A 16,534-nucleotide genomic window follows, 5' to 3' on the forward strand; every position below is an offset into this window, starting at 1 on the left:
TTGAAGGATATTACTAAAATAGTTCTTAATAGATAGAAGAAAATGGAAATATTGGGAGAATTCCAAGCAAACTTAGGCAGTGTGCTCTGTCACCTTCCAGAGACAAGTTAAAGCTAGATAGCGTTAGCAGGTGTTCAAAATCTGAACATTCTGCTTTAAAAGCAGTGAATTTGGTAAGTAGAATGCCTGAGAGTGACGGACACTAAGAGCCTTCATCGTGAAGAAAGGGCGGGCCTGGGTGCAATAGGTTCACTTCTGTAAGCATTGCCTGTCTTTAATTTGGCATTCAAGCGTCTTTCTCACCTACTAACAGAATATGTTAAAGTACTTATTTTTGAATATGTTAGGAGGTAAACTGTCTGATTCATAGTTGCTAGTGGATTTGAGTCTAGTTGCAGTGAGAGTGTGCTAGATTTTCAGGAATAATTCTGGTACTGTTCATTCTTTCCTGTCCCGTATCTGTTGCATTTGGATGTTATTCCTATACCATCCTAAGAGAGACACTGCTGATGGATAGAGCTAGACTGTTGATAGGCAGTGTTTTCTTTTTGTTTTGTTTTGTTTTTCGAGACAGTGTTTCTCTGTGTGTAGCCCTGGCTGTCCAGGAACTCGCTCTGTAGACCTGACTGACCTCAAATTCGGAGGTTCACTTGCCTCTGCCTCCCAAGTGCTGGAATTAAAGGTGTGCACTACTATTGCCTGACTTCTTTTTGTAATTTTAATATTAGAATTACATTTCTTTATTCTTTAAAGTTAGGATTTTAAACAAATATTTGTAGTTATTTCCCCCAGGTATTAAGTAAGACGATATTTTATTTCAGAGGAATATGGTTAAGACCTCCATAGATCCTGTCAGCTGGAACACTGGCCAAGGAGACCCTGGAGTCCCATCACCCCTTCCTGTCTCAACCTCTGGACGCTGTGCTCAGTCCTTGGCTTTGCCAGAAGCAGAAGCGGAAACTGGTACTGATTTTGTTTGCTGTCTAGATTGCATTTTGTATCCAGGGGCAGGGTTCTCTTAGACCCTCTTCCATATGCTGGGCTTTCCTCCATTCCCAAATGATGCTACAGAGTGAAGAGTGAGAGGTGGGTAGACCAGTCAGACATTTAGTTATGACTGTTGAGAAATCGAGGGTTTCACAGAAGGGAATTGCCAAATATGGACAGTGGAGACTACATTCAAATCACTGAAACTTATTTAAGTTGTTTCTCTCTTTATTTACTTAAAATACAGTTATATCATTTAGCCTCCCTCTCATATCCTTTCAATCCCTCCCATCCAGACCCCCAAACTCATGATCTCTTTTTATTTCATTATTATTGATGTGTGTGTGTGTGTGTCTTCTTCTGCAAAAATGTTCATCAAGGAGGGGTGAGAGCTTTGTTTATTGTGGGTGTAAAGATGGCTATTAAAATGCAGTACTAATGATAGTGGTTTAGGAAAGTGGCAGTAATAGACTCTGTCTCCTGAGAGTGGGGTTACAGACAGTTGTGAGCTCCTGTGTGGGTGCTGGGGATCAAACCCAGGTCTTTCGGAAGAGCAGCCAGTGCGCTAAGCTGCTGAGCCATCTCTCCAGCCCCAAGTAACTTCTTATGCTATGCTGCAGCCCTTCATATTCAGAATTTATCTGGGAATAGGAATCTGTTGATTATTCCTGAGATTTCTGAACTAGGAATTGGCAAATCATGAGTCCATCTTTTCCAATATACTGAACCTTTGTAGTCTGTTCCTGTCCTATACCCTCTCCTGATGCATAACCGCCCTTTGTTGTAACCTGCAGAGGACTGATAGCTGCCTGGGTATTGAGTCACACATTCTCATGCACCTAACACAGTAGGCAGTATTGCAGTGGTCCTTAGGTGGCAGTTCTTGTCTTTGCTCTCATCAGAGCCTTTCCCCTTGCCACTCTGTTCTAGTTGGCTGGGAGTACCTTACTGTGTTAGTGTATAACAGTAGGACCATAATTTGTATTTTGTTTCATGTATCACATTTGTAATAGCTTGAGATTTACATTGTAATCTGTTAAATGGTAGAGACAATATTTAGATGTGACTTGGCGTCTTATGAAAGAAACTGGCTTGGGCTAAAGGCCAACAGCACTGTGCAAAGATTCATTTTTCTTCCCTTTTTCCTGTAAGCATATCCATAAGCTCATTAGGAAAGACTTTATTCTGCTAAATCCTTTACAGTACATGTCTTTGGGTTTTTATTACTGTGAAAAGACACCATGGCAACTTTTAAAAAGTAAAACTCTTAATTGTGGTGGTTCACTTGCCATTTCAGAGGTTCAGTCCATTCTCATCCTGATAGGGAGCATGGCAGCCTGCAGACAGAGGAATAGTTGAGAGTCCTACATCTTGACTTAGAGGCAACAAGAAGTTGACTGACTGACACATGGCAGTATCCTGAGCATAGGCTACCTCAAAGCCCTCCCCCACAGTGATACATTTCCTCCAACAAGGCCACATCTGCTCCACCAAAGCTATACCTCCTATCATGCCACTTCCGATGAGATTATGGGAGCCAGTTACATTAAAACTACCACAGTACCACTTCCAGAAGTTACCATGGGGGGATGTTAGATTTGCTTATAGTTTCCTAATCTTGTTATTTTAAGTAATTTAACTACTGATGATGAAATATTTGCTATATGCCAAGAATATGAATAGTAGTAGGTAAGTTATGAAAGCTTATAGCCAGGAACCCACCATTTGGCTTAAGAAATAGTGGGTCTGCAGGACTAACACAGTCCCCCACAGCAGCATCTGCCAGCCTGTGGCAACAGAATCTGATTTTCGAAAGCCATTTTTTTTTATTTTGACATATATATATATATATATATATATATATATATATATACTTAAACATGATAGAAATGGATTAATGCACTTTATATTCTTTGTAATTTGATTTTCCTCCATCCAACATCATGCTTCTATGATTTGTCCATGTGATGAAACCCTAGTTCACCCATTTTTATGCCTATATTATTATTATTATATTGTTTACATAAGTGTTTCTTGAGAGTGGACATTTAGCCTGGTTTTAAGTCTTACCATCAGTCTTCAGTGAAAAGTTTGGACTCAGCCTGCCGCACCAGTGAATACTCCTACGACTCTGTGGTGTTTATGAACAAAGTTGGCACCTCTGAAAAGAAACAGGGAAATCAGGAGGGTGCTGCAAATAATGTCTCCGGGCCACTGATGAGCATCAGTGCCTCAGATACTCATCACCTACCCTGTGCCTACTCTCTCTCTACTTTAGCGTATCATTTGCAGTCATAGTTACCTATCTTTGGTGACACTTTTATATATTACTTTAATTTTATAAATTCTATGTATTACTGGTATTAATACTGTTATTTGTTGTACTCTTACTATATGACAGGTACTTAACTATATGCCAAAGGATTTTGTTTATGGCTCCCAGAACTTTTAAATAAATTTAAATTTGTTGATAATTTCTAGCTTACAAAAAGTAGTTACAAGAATAAAATATTACAAGAATAAAATAGTTTCATGAAACATTCAAGTAGCTAGCAATATCTGTTGATGACATTTTTTCTGTTTTATGGTAATGCGTATATACATGTAAATATCATTCATTCTAGAGCTATCTGAGGGTATTCTACATACATTGTGATATTTTATGCGTAAATGCCTTAGTCTGTGTTCTCTAGGAATAGGTTTTTTTCCCCTTGCATAATCTTAGTATAGAAAATTTAACATTACAGTGTCAACCTTCTGTTTCATTCTGGTCTTGCCAGGGTACCCAAAGGCTGTCTAGTGTGGCGTGTGCTCATTCTCCTTGTGTCTTATACCCATACACCTTTGCATCCTTTGGTGTAAATCATCCCACGGCGTCTTTGTCTTTTTTCATTTTGAAATGCTGAGGACTAATATTCTTTCTTTTCTTCCTCCTCATTCTTTTTGTTTGTGTTTTGGTTTTTATTTAGTTAATTTTACATCCTGGCCACATTTCCCAAATCCTCTTCTCCCGTTTCCTATCCCCACCTTGCCCCCTCCCATCTACTCCTCCTCTGTTTCTGTTCAGAAAGGGGGAGGCCTCCCCTTTTCAATACAGAACTTACTCATTTGGGGTTTATCTTCTGTTCCTCATGATTCTATTTAGATTGTGTCTTCTGGCTGGAAAGCTACAGTAGTGGTATCTTTTCACATTTGGAAGCACATAGTATTCGTTTTTTTATTGTTGAGGTTAATTTTGATCACCTGGCCAAAATTGTGTCCAGTTTATTCATTATAAAATTACTGTACTCCCTCCATCTGAGGCCAATAAGCAGTCTGCAAAGAGGCGCTTTGAGGACCGAGCGAACAGCCTTCCCATTAAAGCCTTCTCTTAAGCATGGTGGGCACTGGTGATTCTTGCCTGATTGTCTTTATTGGCCTTGTCGAAAAATGATAAGTTTTCCAACCCTGAACAGTTCTCTACATTTACCAGTTGGCATTCAGCATGTTTTTATAATTTAAAAAAAAAAAAAAACAACTTTACTTGCTGGTTCATCCACTCAACTATTTACCTGTCTGTCCATCCGCATCAGTATGTGTATGATTCACATATTTTGATTCTTCAGTACTTTAGAGTTAAGTCGTGGATTTAATCAGCTCTCACATTGCTCAGCAGCATCAAGGGAGATCATCACCTGTGTCCCTGTTCTGTGCTCATAAGTTTTAGTTCTTTCCTTACTGTCTGGCTTTTCAAGGTATTTCTGTTTCATTTTGTATATACATCTACTTTTGAAGGGAGCCATTTCTTAAAAATTCTTTTAAGAAGTTCTCTTTATAGGGAATGGTATTCAATATTAAGATCTGGGCATTGGTTTTGCAGCAGTTATAAACTGGATGACATTATCGAGTTTTATGTATCAAAACATTAAGTCAGAGGCTAAGTAACCATGCCAGCGAGTATTGGGACCGAAGTTAGACCTGGCCTCTCTCTTGAACACCCTGCTCTTTCAATTATGCCCTGGTCTCTTTGGGCATGAGTTCTGCCATCTGGGTTTCTTTTTTCTTGCTACCCTGTAACCCAAACAGTTTTATAAAAAGGTTTTGTATCATTTAATTTTTTTCCAGATAAAAAGAGCTTTGAAATTAAAGCTTTCTGCTGTGAACGCTGCTTCCAGGAGCTTGAAAAGGGAAAGCGGGAGTGTCAGGAGCTGAGACGGAAACTGGAGAAGAGCCGCAGGCTCCTTCAGCACTTAGAAGGGACACACAGAGCTGCAGTGGAGAAGCTTGGAGGTTAGCGCTGCAGGCTCACTGCTACTGTAGGAGGCTGGCGGGGCCTGGCCGACACGGTCAAGTGGCATGTTGTTGTTAACGTGGGCACCAGTGGCACCGTTATATCCAAACTGATATAATCCAGTCTGGATCTATATTTACTAATTAATATTAGTAAATATCTTTCTTGATTATGTGACATTGAAGGCCTAAGTGTGTGTCAGGCAGGGCTCTGTGACTGGAAAGGGAAGTGTTTGTCAAGACAAGCTTCGCTCTGGGAGGTGGGAAAAGCAGAAGTAAAGCCTGTGGGTCTGGGTAGCTTCCATCCGGTCCGCTCGGGCATGCTGTCAGGGTTATCCGCTACCATTTGACACTGCCCCTCTGAAGAAGGGAGCTGTTGGCCTAGCATGGCTCCTCCATTCTCCTCTTCTTCACTCACCTCTTCCCTGTGTTCTTGAATGTACATTAGAAGTGTTTCCAATTGTTTTCTTGGCTGCTGAGCCTTACCTATGGTGTTATCACTTTGTCATGTGTACATGACTCTGCTGTTTAGTTTTAGGTCTAATTTTCATGCTTTTGGATTAACTCACAAAATATCGTATCTGATTTTCCCCATTATATACTAGGCACAGCTGTGTGTCCTGTATTTCCGCATGGGTTTCTCATTCTCTCTGTTGCTGTTCTGTATTCTATCATCCAAACTGTTTCTTGAGGATACAGGATGTGCCTTGTCTTCTCTGCAGAGTCATAGTATCCACAATATACTACTTAGTAAAGGTCTGAATGAGTAATAATAATAATAATTTAAGAAAAAGCTAAATGTCAGGGTCCCAGACAATTGTGTAAGGGGTGGGAGGAGTCAAGCAAGCACTTTTATTTTTTGCATTCACTTCATGTCTAGTCTTGCCTGAATGCTGACACTGACTCTCAAGCCTTTCTGCTCCCTTTCCTATCTGCTCGTCTGTCCTTTGCAAAGGCAGCTAAAAATGGACTGGATTGTAACACTTTCTTGCTAAGACCTCTGCAGTGGTTGTAATTTATGTATAGTAATATTTAACATTGTGCACCGTGATCATAAAAGAGTTGCTTTATTTACTTAGAGGCAGGATCTCAATTACATAGCCCTGGCTGGCCTAGAACTCACTTTGGAGGCTTAAATAACCTTGAATTCACAGAGATCCACCTGCATCAGCCTCCAGAGCACTGAGGTTAAGAATGTGTCGCCATGCCTGGTGTAGTGTTTAGTTCATAGGCTCTGCTGCTGGGCTGCTTTGTTCAGTCGCTGAGCACTGATGTGCCGGGTATAATCTGTTAAGATCTGTGACACTGTCCTCATTTTGCATGTGGGACAAACTCAGGCTTCGAAAGATAAGGAATTTGCTCGGGCCCATCCAGCCAGCAAACTGAGTTAGTGCTTACTTAATGTTGGATCTGCACCCTGCAGGGCGTACATTCTACTTCATAGCCCTTGGGCTCAGTTAACTTCTCCTGAACACCTTACACCATGTAAAAGAATGGCACATAGAAGGTTCTTGCTCAACGATGTTTTTTATGATCATAAACTATACTAGGGACTGAGCATTGGGGAATGTAGCTTGCTGGTAGAATTCTTGCATACCATGTACAGCACTGAGTTCCAGATGAAGCACTGCAAAAAATGAAGCAGACACATTCTGGAGAGCTTCCAGTTAGCTGGGATGATCAGCACATGCACACCAGACAGCTGACCACCAGTTTCAGGATGTGTGCAGTGGAGGTGAAGAGGAAACAGATTTTAAATGTTGAGAAACTGCATAAGGGAAGATGGAGTGCAGGGCTCACTGGGGAGTGAGAACACGGGAGAGAACTGGTCCAGTGCAGTGCAGGGCTCACTGGGGAGTGAGAACACGGGAGAGAACTGGAAAGTCGGCAGCCCCCTCTGAAGGTGCTTTTGTAGGAATTTAGGAAGGAAGATTAATGCTCACTTTTGGTTTCAGAAGAGAACAGCAGAGTGATTGAAGAACTAATAGAGGAAAACAATGACATGAAGAATAAGTTGGAAGCCCTGAGGGCCCTTTGCAGATCACCGCCACGGTAAACCTTTATAGTTAAGACCATTTCATTTCTAAGCACGTTGGTAGTTAGTAGAAACGTCATCCTGGATGTGTTCAATGTGTTATTCCACACTGAACAGATTCACAGGAAAGCTGCATTAGTGCACTGTTTTCTGTCACTCAGGCTGTTTATATATACATGCCATGTGTATAATGTTCAAAAAGTTAGAATTTGGGGCTTATTGTGGCCCTTCACTAATAAGAGCAGAGAAACCTTTCCCTGTGCTACTGGCAACCTCCTGCACTGTGCCCTTCAGTGGCTCTGTCCATTGTCATCTTGTGGATTTGTCAATGTTTATTTAGGCAATCGTAATGTTGATTGTTGATTTCCTTTTTCTGTTTTGTTTTTGAGACAAGTTTTTATGTCCCCCAAGGTTGGCCTCAAATGTAGCTCAAGATTACCTTGAATTAATTTCAGCCTCAGTCCAGTGAGTGCTGGGATTTATAGGTGTGTACCGCGAGTCCTGATTTCTGGGGATGGAACCCAGGGCTTCACTCTACCACCGGAGCTTCCGCCCCGGCCTTCCTCTTATATTAAATAACCGGATAATAGTGGTTCCTCTGTGTGGAATCCTGGGCACATCTCAGGTTATATTATTAGATTGTAGGAATGAATGTGACTTTTCAGGTGACGTTTTTATCACAACCTCTGTTGTTGTGTGATCTGTTGTTGTTCTTAGGTCGCTGTCTGAAGGAGCCATTGAGACCACATGGCCGCCATGCAGTAGGCAGGCCTTGGAAGAACTCCGCGGGCAGTACATCAAAGCGGTTAAAAAAATTAAACGTGAGTCCCTAAAGAGATTCTCGAGATCCTTGCTGGTGTAGGCCTCTTGCACTGTTGTGAAATGGAAACTCAGGGTTTGTCATTTTAGTGAATTTTCCAAACTGCCTTTTCTTCAGCCTTAGATTATTGATGTCATCTCAAAACTGCACAGTAATGGATTAGTTTGCCCATGTGTGTGTGTCTCTGTACCATGTGCGTGCCTGCTGCCTGTGGAGGCCGGAAGATGGTGTCAGATCCGCAGGCACTGGAGTTAGGGGTGGTTATGGGCCACTGTGTGGATGCTGGGAACTAAAGCCTGGTCCTCTGCAAGAGAAGCCACTGCTTTTAACCAGTGAGTCATCTCTAGTTCCCAAGAATAGTTACTTTTATATTCTTGATTATCATTTTTCGGTCTTTGTCTAGTCATCAGAAACAAATTGCCTTAAAATGTAATAACCTCACAACATAAAAACTTGCACCAAAGCCGGGCGGTGGTGGCGCACGCCATTAATCCCAGCACTCGGGAGGCAGAGGCAGACGGATCTCTGGGAGTTCGAGGCCAGCCTGGTCTACAAGAGCTAGTTCCAGGACAGGCACCAAAGCTACAGAGAAACCCTGTCTCGAAAAACAAAAAACAAACAAACAAAAAAAAAACTTGCACCGAAGAACATGTGATGGAAGACTGGAACATGGCTCAGAGGCAGAGCTTCTGCAGCCTGTGCAGGAGGGGACAGAAGAGGGCGGGGAGAGGCCAGTGTGTCACCTGCGGCAGCTTCCTGTTGTAGACAGAGGGACTGTGGGAGAATCCAGTCAGTGTTATTCTCTCTTATTCCAGCGACTCCTACTCTGCCACGGCTTCGTCAGCACCAGCCATTCTGTAGAGCAGCTCAGGGATTCCAGAGACAGGCTCCTGCGTCTTAACTATAGAAGTGCAGGCATGGGTGTGGGGCTCAGTACAGCAGTCGGGGTCTGTAGAGGAACATACTTTCCTCCTAAAATTGCTTTCAGGAAAAGTCTCAGATTCTAATTGTTGGGTATCAGAGTCCCTTGTAGATGTGAAAGGCCAATCAGCACCATCAGTGAGATTTCTCAGTTCTTTGTGCCAGCAAAGGGCATAGTTAGAACAAACAGTGTTGAAGGAGCTGTGGGCTGTGTTCATGCTGCCCCAGCTCCCGGTTGCATGGCTAGCTTATGCCCCAAAATAATGACACACAAACTGTATTCTTTTAAACACTGCTTGGCCCATTTCTATTCATGTGTGTAGCACCCCAAGGAGCACTTACCGGGAAGATTCTAGCCTACGTCCATCCTGGGTCGGAGCTTTATCGCGTCTGCCGGGGAGAGGGGAGCATGGCGTCTGCTCCAGAGAGCAGAGCTGTCGAGTCTGAGCTCACTTCCTCTTCCTCCCAGCATTCTATTCTGTTTACTCCGCCTATCTAAATTCTGCCCTATCAGATGGGCCAAGGCAGTTTCTTTATTAGCCAATGACCTTCCTCCATCAAAACAGTTCTTACAAGTTTCCATTGAGAAGTGGAAATTAAGCCGTTTTCATCCTGATATAACAAACGTTATGTTTTAGTTAACTTTTAGAAGAGTAATTGGAGGTTTTGTGGCAACATCATTTTAATTTTCTCATCTGAAAGAAGGGACTGTGGACCCCCAGTTAGCATTGTCCATAGAGCATCTAATTTTCAGAAGTTTACTGGCACTGGCAGGGCAGCCCTGTATAAGCGGCATTCCTAATACAGTAAGAGTGGCCGAGTCCTAGGTGTCAAGTGCAGCCCTAGATCTAGGTTTTAAAAGTTAGCTTAACCAGCAGTAATGCAAATGAAAGCCACGCTGATGAAGGGAAAGGTATGGAGTAAGACTATGTGCCTCTCAGAAGGGAGCACGGTTCTCCCCGCTCTGCAGAACACCTTGTACAGCCTCGTGAGTTGTTTACTCTTCCATAGATGCTGTGAAAGCGCCGGCTAAGGATGTGTAGCACGGTTAATACAAACCCAGAGGCAGATATTAGGCTTCAAACTGAAGATGAGAAAAACACAGCAGCCAGCAACCAGAGAGCTCTTACCTCTATGAAATCTTCAGACTGAAAGAGCAATCCTGTCTCCTCCCATTTTATATTCCTCTCTAGGGCTGGGATTAAAAGCATGCACCACTACCACCCAGTTTCTATGGCAAACTAGTGTGGTTACTGGGATTAAAGGTGTGCCACCACTGCCTGGTCTGTGTGACTGACCATGTGACTGTTTTACTCTCTGATCTTCAGGCAAGCTTTATTTATTAAAATACAAATGAAATAGCACTATAAGAATGGACTAGAGATTTCTAGAACACAGGGAATGTGAGTTTTCCTCCTTTCCAGTGTCTGCCTTTCTGCTCACTCCTGGGCATTTCTTTCTCAGCAGGATCATAAGGCACAATAGAACACATGCTCCTGCTCACTGCATCGAGTGCCTTAGAATATGACAGAATGCTTCGTGGTTTTCCCCACGTGCAGCAATCTCCATCTTAGGGCTAACAGTGCTTTTCTTTTGAGTCCACCAAAGTGCACTGGGAAGTGTTCTGTTCTAAAGACCATGGAAAGCACAATGTTTAAACCATGCTTCCTTCACCTCATCTGCCAGAAAACTGGTCTGAAGCTTGCACCGCCTGTTTTTGGAAAAACAGTGAAAGTTGGGGTTCTCCACCCTCTGCAGGTGATATGCTTCGATACATTCAGGAGAGCAAGGAAAGAGCTGCAGAAATGGTAAAGGCAGAAGTGTTACGGGAACGGCAGGAAACTGCCCGGAAGATGCGCAAGTATTACCTGACTTGCCTTCAGCAGATCCTGCAGGATGATGGAAAGGAGGAGGGGTGAGTTCAGTGTATACTGCGTGTCCCGACCGCACCAGGGCTGTGTGTCGTTGTTTCCTTAACCACAGAATTAACTGTTTAGGTGATCATGAAGAAGTTTAGGCTAGGTTTCCCCCAGTGTTGGCAGAACTTAATAATGGAAACAATCCCAGGACTGAGGAGTCTTGTGTGTTTCATTTAAACTGTTTTGATTTTATATTACGGAATGCCCCACAGAGCTGAGAAAAAGATTATGAATGCTGCTAGCAAACTCGCTACAATGGCAGAGCTGCTGGGGGCAATCGCGGAGTCAGACTGCGGAGTCGGGTGTGCGCAGGCAGGCCCCTCAGGTGGGTTCTCTCTTCATCTGGATATCCCGTGTTCTCTGTATGAAAAGGGGTGGCTCTGTAAGGAGTCAGAGTTGACTTAGAAGGTTGCACGAGGGGTTAGGAGGATGGAGAAAACTGGTTTGTGGTTTCCACAAGTAGGCTGCATAGCCTTACCAACTTCCACTACAGCATCCATCCTGAGAAGTGGACAAGATTTTAAATGACAAAGCATGAAAAAAAAAAGGCAAAATTGTAACTGGATTTTAAGTGGTTGCAGTTGATAGACAGAAGTTGTAGGATGTGTGAGAAAATGGGAAACCTCAGCTCAAAACTGCCCCACAACAGCAAAAGTACTAGTAAACCTATTTCACATGTGGGATCGTGTGTCCCAGGAGAAGCAGTGGCCCATGGGTGCCAGTGATGAGCTGGTGATGTAGACAGTGCCCACGTGGAAGCACTGCTTTTATTTCTCCCCTTCTCCCTTCTCTCCAATTTCCTTTCCTCCCTCTCTCCTTCCCATTTCGTTTCTCTTTTCCTTCCCCAACCGTAGTGTTGGACCAAGTGGAAGCAGAGCAGGTACCTGGATGTGAAGAATGTACTGTTAGCCTCTATCCCTGAGCGTCAGCTGTCGGGTCTTTCTGCCTCCTTGGAACACAGCTCCTCAGTCATGCAGCACAGACAGACACTGCATTCAAGACATCTAAGAGATAAACATTTAACCAAGAATCATCATTTATTTAAAGAACATCATCACGAGAGAGATACAGAAACAGATGCAGAACAAAGCTAACAGAATGCGTACCTAAGACAAGAATGCTTAAAAAAACAGAACCTGAGGATGTTCAGCAGGATAGTAAATGTTCTTAGAAAGATGTAAACTTTAGGAAAGTGAAGAAGAAATGAATATATGACTTCCAAACTACTAGAGGAAAATCTTTTAAAAAAAGGTTTAGGCTGGGCGGTGGTGGCGCACGCCTTTAATCCCAGCACTCGGGAGGCAGAGGCAGGCGGATCTCTGGGAGTTCGAGGCCAGCCTGGTCTACAAGAGCTAGTTCCAGGATAGGCTCCAAAGCTACAGAGAAACCCTGTCTCGAAAAACCAAAAAAAAAAAAAAAAAAAAAAAAAGGTTTAGTCTACCAAAATCAAGGAAGAGAAAAGGCTAGAAGACATGCATAAATGGACACTAAAAGTAGTTTGCAACATCAGCAACCACTGGGTGTGAATGGGGTAAGGGTTTTACAAATACTGAGTTCTTGTAAAAATAGAACTCAAGGTAACAGAATGATAACAAGGAGATGAAATGGGGCCATTAGAATTTAAACGTAATCATGTGAGTGGACAAAGTAGCACATACATTAGAGGGGCCCATTATAATGAGATGGTCTCCCATGAGACTGAATAGCACAGCTTTAGTGTCTCAAAAATAAACGCTGGTAGAAACACAGGAAGAAGATTACTATTTCCCAATTAGACACACTTAACATGCTCTTGTGGAAATTCAGCTTCTGACCTTCTGGTCACCTGGCAGCAGAGATTGTTCAGACACCCAGAATGTTTCTCACAGTCACAAGCGTTACTTGTGGAGGTTTTTGATTGGTGCGCTTGAGGTACAAATGGCAGTGGCAAGTAAGAGAGCCGTCCTCTGGTGTCGGAGCAAGTATGTGAAAATCATGTGTCCAGGAGAACCAGCTTCTGTCGGTCAACTTAGGGTTGCGAGATGACCACTGAAATACAGTTATGTGGCTGTTTTTCCTCCGATCCAGTGCTCTATCCTGACTTACAGAGAATGCTCACTCAGAGCACTAGAGAGATGGGGTTGTTCTACCGGGCTTTCTTTGTCAGAAACTTCATGCTTAACCTCAGACTCAGAGCAACGTTGAATCACCGTCAGCTCTTAAAATATTGTAGTACCTACTGAAAAAAAGATGGCATGCTGAAAATAAGGCTCCCTTCTCTGGTGACTCCAGCAGTTGTCAAGTTGACATAACACTAGCCAACACAGTTTGTAACGTTTCAGCCACAAAAACTACCATTTCTATGGACATGAGTAAAAGAATATTCACTGATGCATTTTCTTTAATAATACACAAAATTTTATATTCTTCTCTATAAAGTGTTAATTTTCTCTTAATTCTTTCTTGTGATCCTGTTTGTTCTTTTGCACATAGTAGCATTTCCCTTGACTTCAGAGATGCTGATGGGCGTTGAAAGATCAGAAAGGAGCAGTGTGAATCAGAGTATTCCACATTACATTGAAAGCAAACCAAACAGTGGGAAAACCATCCCCAGAAGTGTATGTGAGCAAGTTCCTAGGTGGACGGCTGCATCTGGTTTACAGAGGCGCTTAGGGGATCCAGAACACAGAGAAAGAAAGCCCGTGCCTTCCACAGCTTCGCCTTCAGACTGTCAGTGTGGGGATGGGAGCTGCAGGCCCCCAGACATCTTGGCAAAGAACGTTGCTCCTGAGTTTGTTCCATGCAGGGGTGAAAGCGGTTTGGATTTGCGCGAGAAGAAAGACCCACCCGGTCGAGCTGGCTCTGAGTCACTTCTTCATTTAGCCACCCCTTTCCTCGGAACTGCTGAGAAGAAATCTTCACCTAGATGCGCTTTAGGATCTGTACACCCACGCCTTAGAGGTCCCAGTGAGACGCCAAGGTTCAAAGCACTTATGTGTACTGAGAGTGCCGCATCTGAGAAGACTCGTGGTGTGGGCACTCAGGACCCTCCAGTGAAGGATGGAGGGGCGCCTGGTGGCTCTCCAGGCTGGCTTTCTGATAGTGCTCTACCCTGTGGCAGTCATGCTGGCTTGTCTCTGGACGAGAGCTCACAGAGCACTCAGGAGATGCTGGGGGACTCTGTTCAATTGCAACAGTTCTCAGCAGTCTGTCTCCCAGATGCCCAGAAAAGTGATCTGGATTGTCAGAGTGGTTACCCTTCAGAACTGCCCAGAGAAGCCCTGCATTCCCAGCAAAGGAGGATGGGCGCGCCTCTGGGCCACTCATCCCAGCAGGCCACTGATACGTTAAAACCAGCCTTCAGAAAACTGAGTGGCCCAGGACCATCTTCAGTGTGTCAGAAGCCTTCGAGAAAGTTGGCTGCTCTCCTGACTAGCCAACAAGATAGTGGCTTTGACAGCCCATTTGCCAATCTAGACTAATCATGTGCCCTAGTTTAGGAGAATCACTACTATTTACACGAGGGGCTGGATGGAAATCCTTTATACTGAAAATCAATTTCGGGGTCTGCCAGTTTTCATGTGCCTGAGTAAAGTTTTCTCATGCAATCACTTGAGGTTTGTTGTTGCCTTAATCTTGAGGGCCCGGATGCTGTGCTGTGTGATCTGCTTCTCTGTGGCTTTAGTCAGTTGCTCAGCCCCTCTACTTTTATATTTATAAGCTGACTTATTTGCAGTGTTAAAGTATTTAATAAAGTTGTGTGTAATCTGTAGATTTGTCATGATTTATTTTGTAGTTTATAGTCTAGAAATGGTATTTTGACATCATGCTTGAAATCGACTCAAAGTACAGACTTGATTACTTGTGTATGTGACCAGCCAAATGTAATGTTAAGCTCAACTCATAAATATCAGTATTTGTGTGTTAGTTTTCACTGATTTTCCTTATGACTTGTTTTTTGATCTATGCATTGTTTGAGAATATGTCACTTTATTTCCAAGAATTTGGAAACACATTCCCCCCCCAACATATACACACACACTGAGTTTTTCCCTATTTTCCATTGTTTTTGGAGAATATATTTTGAAAGATTCCAGTTCTTTTATAGAGGCTTGTATATGGTCTCCGATAGCTTTCAGTGTGCAGTAGGCTTTTGGTTAATGGCATTGCCAAGTCTGCCATGACTGTGCTGATAGTTGTGCCTTTTGGTCTGGGAAGCATGGGATATGGAGAGCTGCAGCGAGGCCTCGGTGCTTCAGAACACTTGCTTTCCTGGTGGAGGACTTGAGTTCAGTCCCCAGCATCCACATGAGAGTGGCTCGCACCTCTGTTAATGCCAAGTCCAGGAATCCAAAGCTACCATCTGTCCTCTGCACACATGCACACGCGCATACACAGACATACAGACACATAGGCACACATGTGCAAACACACAAACATATACACTCACAGAGACACAAGCGAATACAGTCACACATGCAGACATAACATACAGATAATGTATGTAAACGTGTAAGATCATTTCCTACTGTGTGGGTTATGTTCGTTTCTGACTATAATCATTACATTTTCTTCAGTTCTGTCATTCTTTGTTTCATTTCTACATGTTAGGAGTCTTTATATTTGCCGTGTCTTTCTAGTGTACTGATCCTCTACCATTTAGGATACCCTTTGAATTTAATAGTTTAATAGTTCTTATCTTAAGTTTATTTCACTGTAATGACTGTAGCCACTTCAGCTCTTTCATGATTATTGTTTGCTTGGTGTCTTTTTTTTTTTTTTTTTTTCTGTTCTTTTCTTTTTACCCCAAGTTTTTATCCTTTAATTTAATGGGAATCTCTGGCAGCATATTGCTGGAACTTGCTTTTTTTTTTTTTAATATAAACAAGCTTCCTTTTTCTCCTCTTTCCTTTTTCCTCCCCTTCCTTTCTTTCCTTTTGAGACAGTATATTTGTGTGTGTGTGTGTGTGTGTGTGTGTGTTGGGTGTCGGGTGTGAGGCCTTCCCTGGAGCATTGTCAATTCAGAATTCACATGCCAAACCAACTTTTCCCTCTCCCAGTATCTTAGTTCGGGTCTTTATTGTGAAGAGACACCATTATCATGGCAACTCTTACAAGGAAAGCATTTAAATGGGGTAGCCTGCTTACAGTCTCAGAGGTTCAGTTTACTATCATCATGACGGGGAACATGGCAGCATGAAGGCAGACATGGTACTGACTACATCTTGACTTGCAGGAAACAGAAAGTTGACTAACACACTGGCAGTATCCTAAGCATAGAGAACCTCAAAACCTGCTCCCACAGTGATTCATTCATCCAACAAGGCCATGCCTAATAGTGCCGCTCCTGATGAGATTATGGGGGCCAATTACATTCAAACCACCACATTCCACTCCCTGACCCCCATAAGCTTGTAATAATATCATAATGGAAAATGCGTTTAGTCCAACTTCAGAAGTCCCCATAGTCTATCACAGTCTCAACAATGTTTAAAAGTTCAGAGAGGAGGGGCAGACTCTGCTGAATGTCCCCCATTACCCTCATCACTGGGAAAACTGGAGTCTTCCTGGAACCATTTTACCATGATAGCATGTTTCATGGTG

The 16,534-nt window shown here is 43.0% G+C and overlaps 1 protein-coding gene across 5 annotated transcripts in view; it reads left to right on the forward strand.

Moving 5' to 3' along the window:
* The window catches only part of Cep152 (centrosomal protein 152), a 65,587-nt gene extending 50,939 nt beyond the window's left edge, over nucleotides 1-14,648 (forward strand). For 3 of the 5 annotated variants that reach the window (XM_057781943.1, XM_057781944.1, XM_057781947.1), the window contains 7 exons: nucleotides 822-963; nucleotides 5,092-5,256; nucleotides 7,212-7,308; nucleotides 8,009-8,112; nucleotides 10,791-10,947; nucleotides 11,164-11,276; nucleotides 13,424-14,648. In XM_057781943.1, coding sequence (XP_057637926.1) covers nucleotides 822-963; nucleotides 5,092-5,256; nucleotides 7,212-7,308; nucleotides 8,009-8,112; nucleotides 10,791-10,947; nucleotides 11,164-11,276; nucleotides 13,424-14,412 — 1,767 coding nt within the window. In that variant the 3' untranslated portion in view covers nucleotides 14,413-14,648. The remainder of the gene's footprint in view (nucleotides 1-821; nucleotides 964-5,091; nucleotides 5,257-7,211; nucleotides 7,309-8,008; nucleotides 8,113-10,790; nucleotides 10,948-11,163; nucleotides 11,277-13,423) is intronic. The other 2 variants (XM_057781945.1, XM_057781946.1) reach the window with 2 other exon arrangements.
* Nucleotides 14,649-16,534: the final 1,886 nt, after the last annotated feature.

The sequence above is a fragment of the Chionomys nivalis genome, chromosome 9 (genome assembly GCF_950005125.1).
Source record: "Chionomys nivalis chromosome 9, mChiNiv1.1, whole genome shotgun sequence".
Lineage (NCBI taxonomy): Eukaryota > Metazoa > Chordata > Mammalia > Rodentia > Cricetidae > Chionomys > Chionomys nivalis.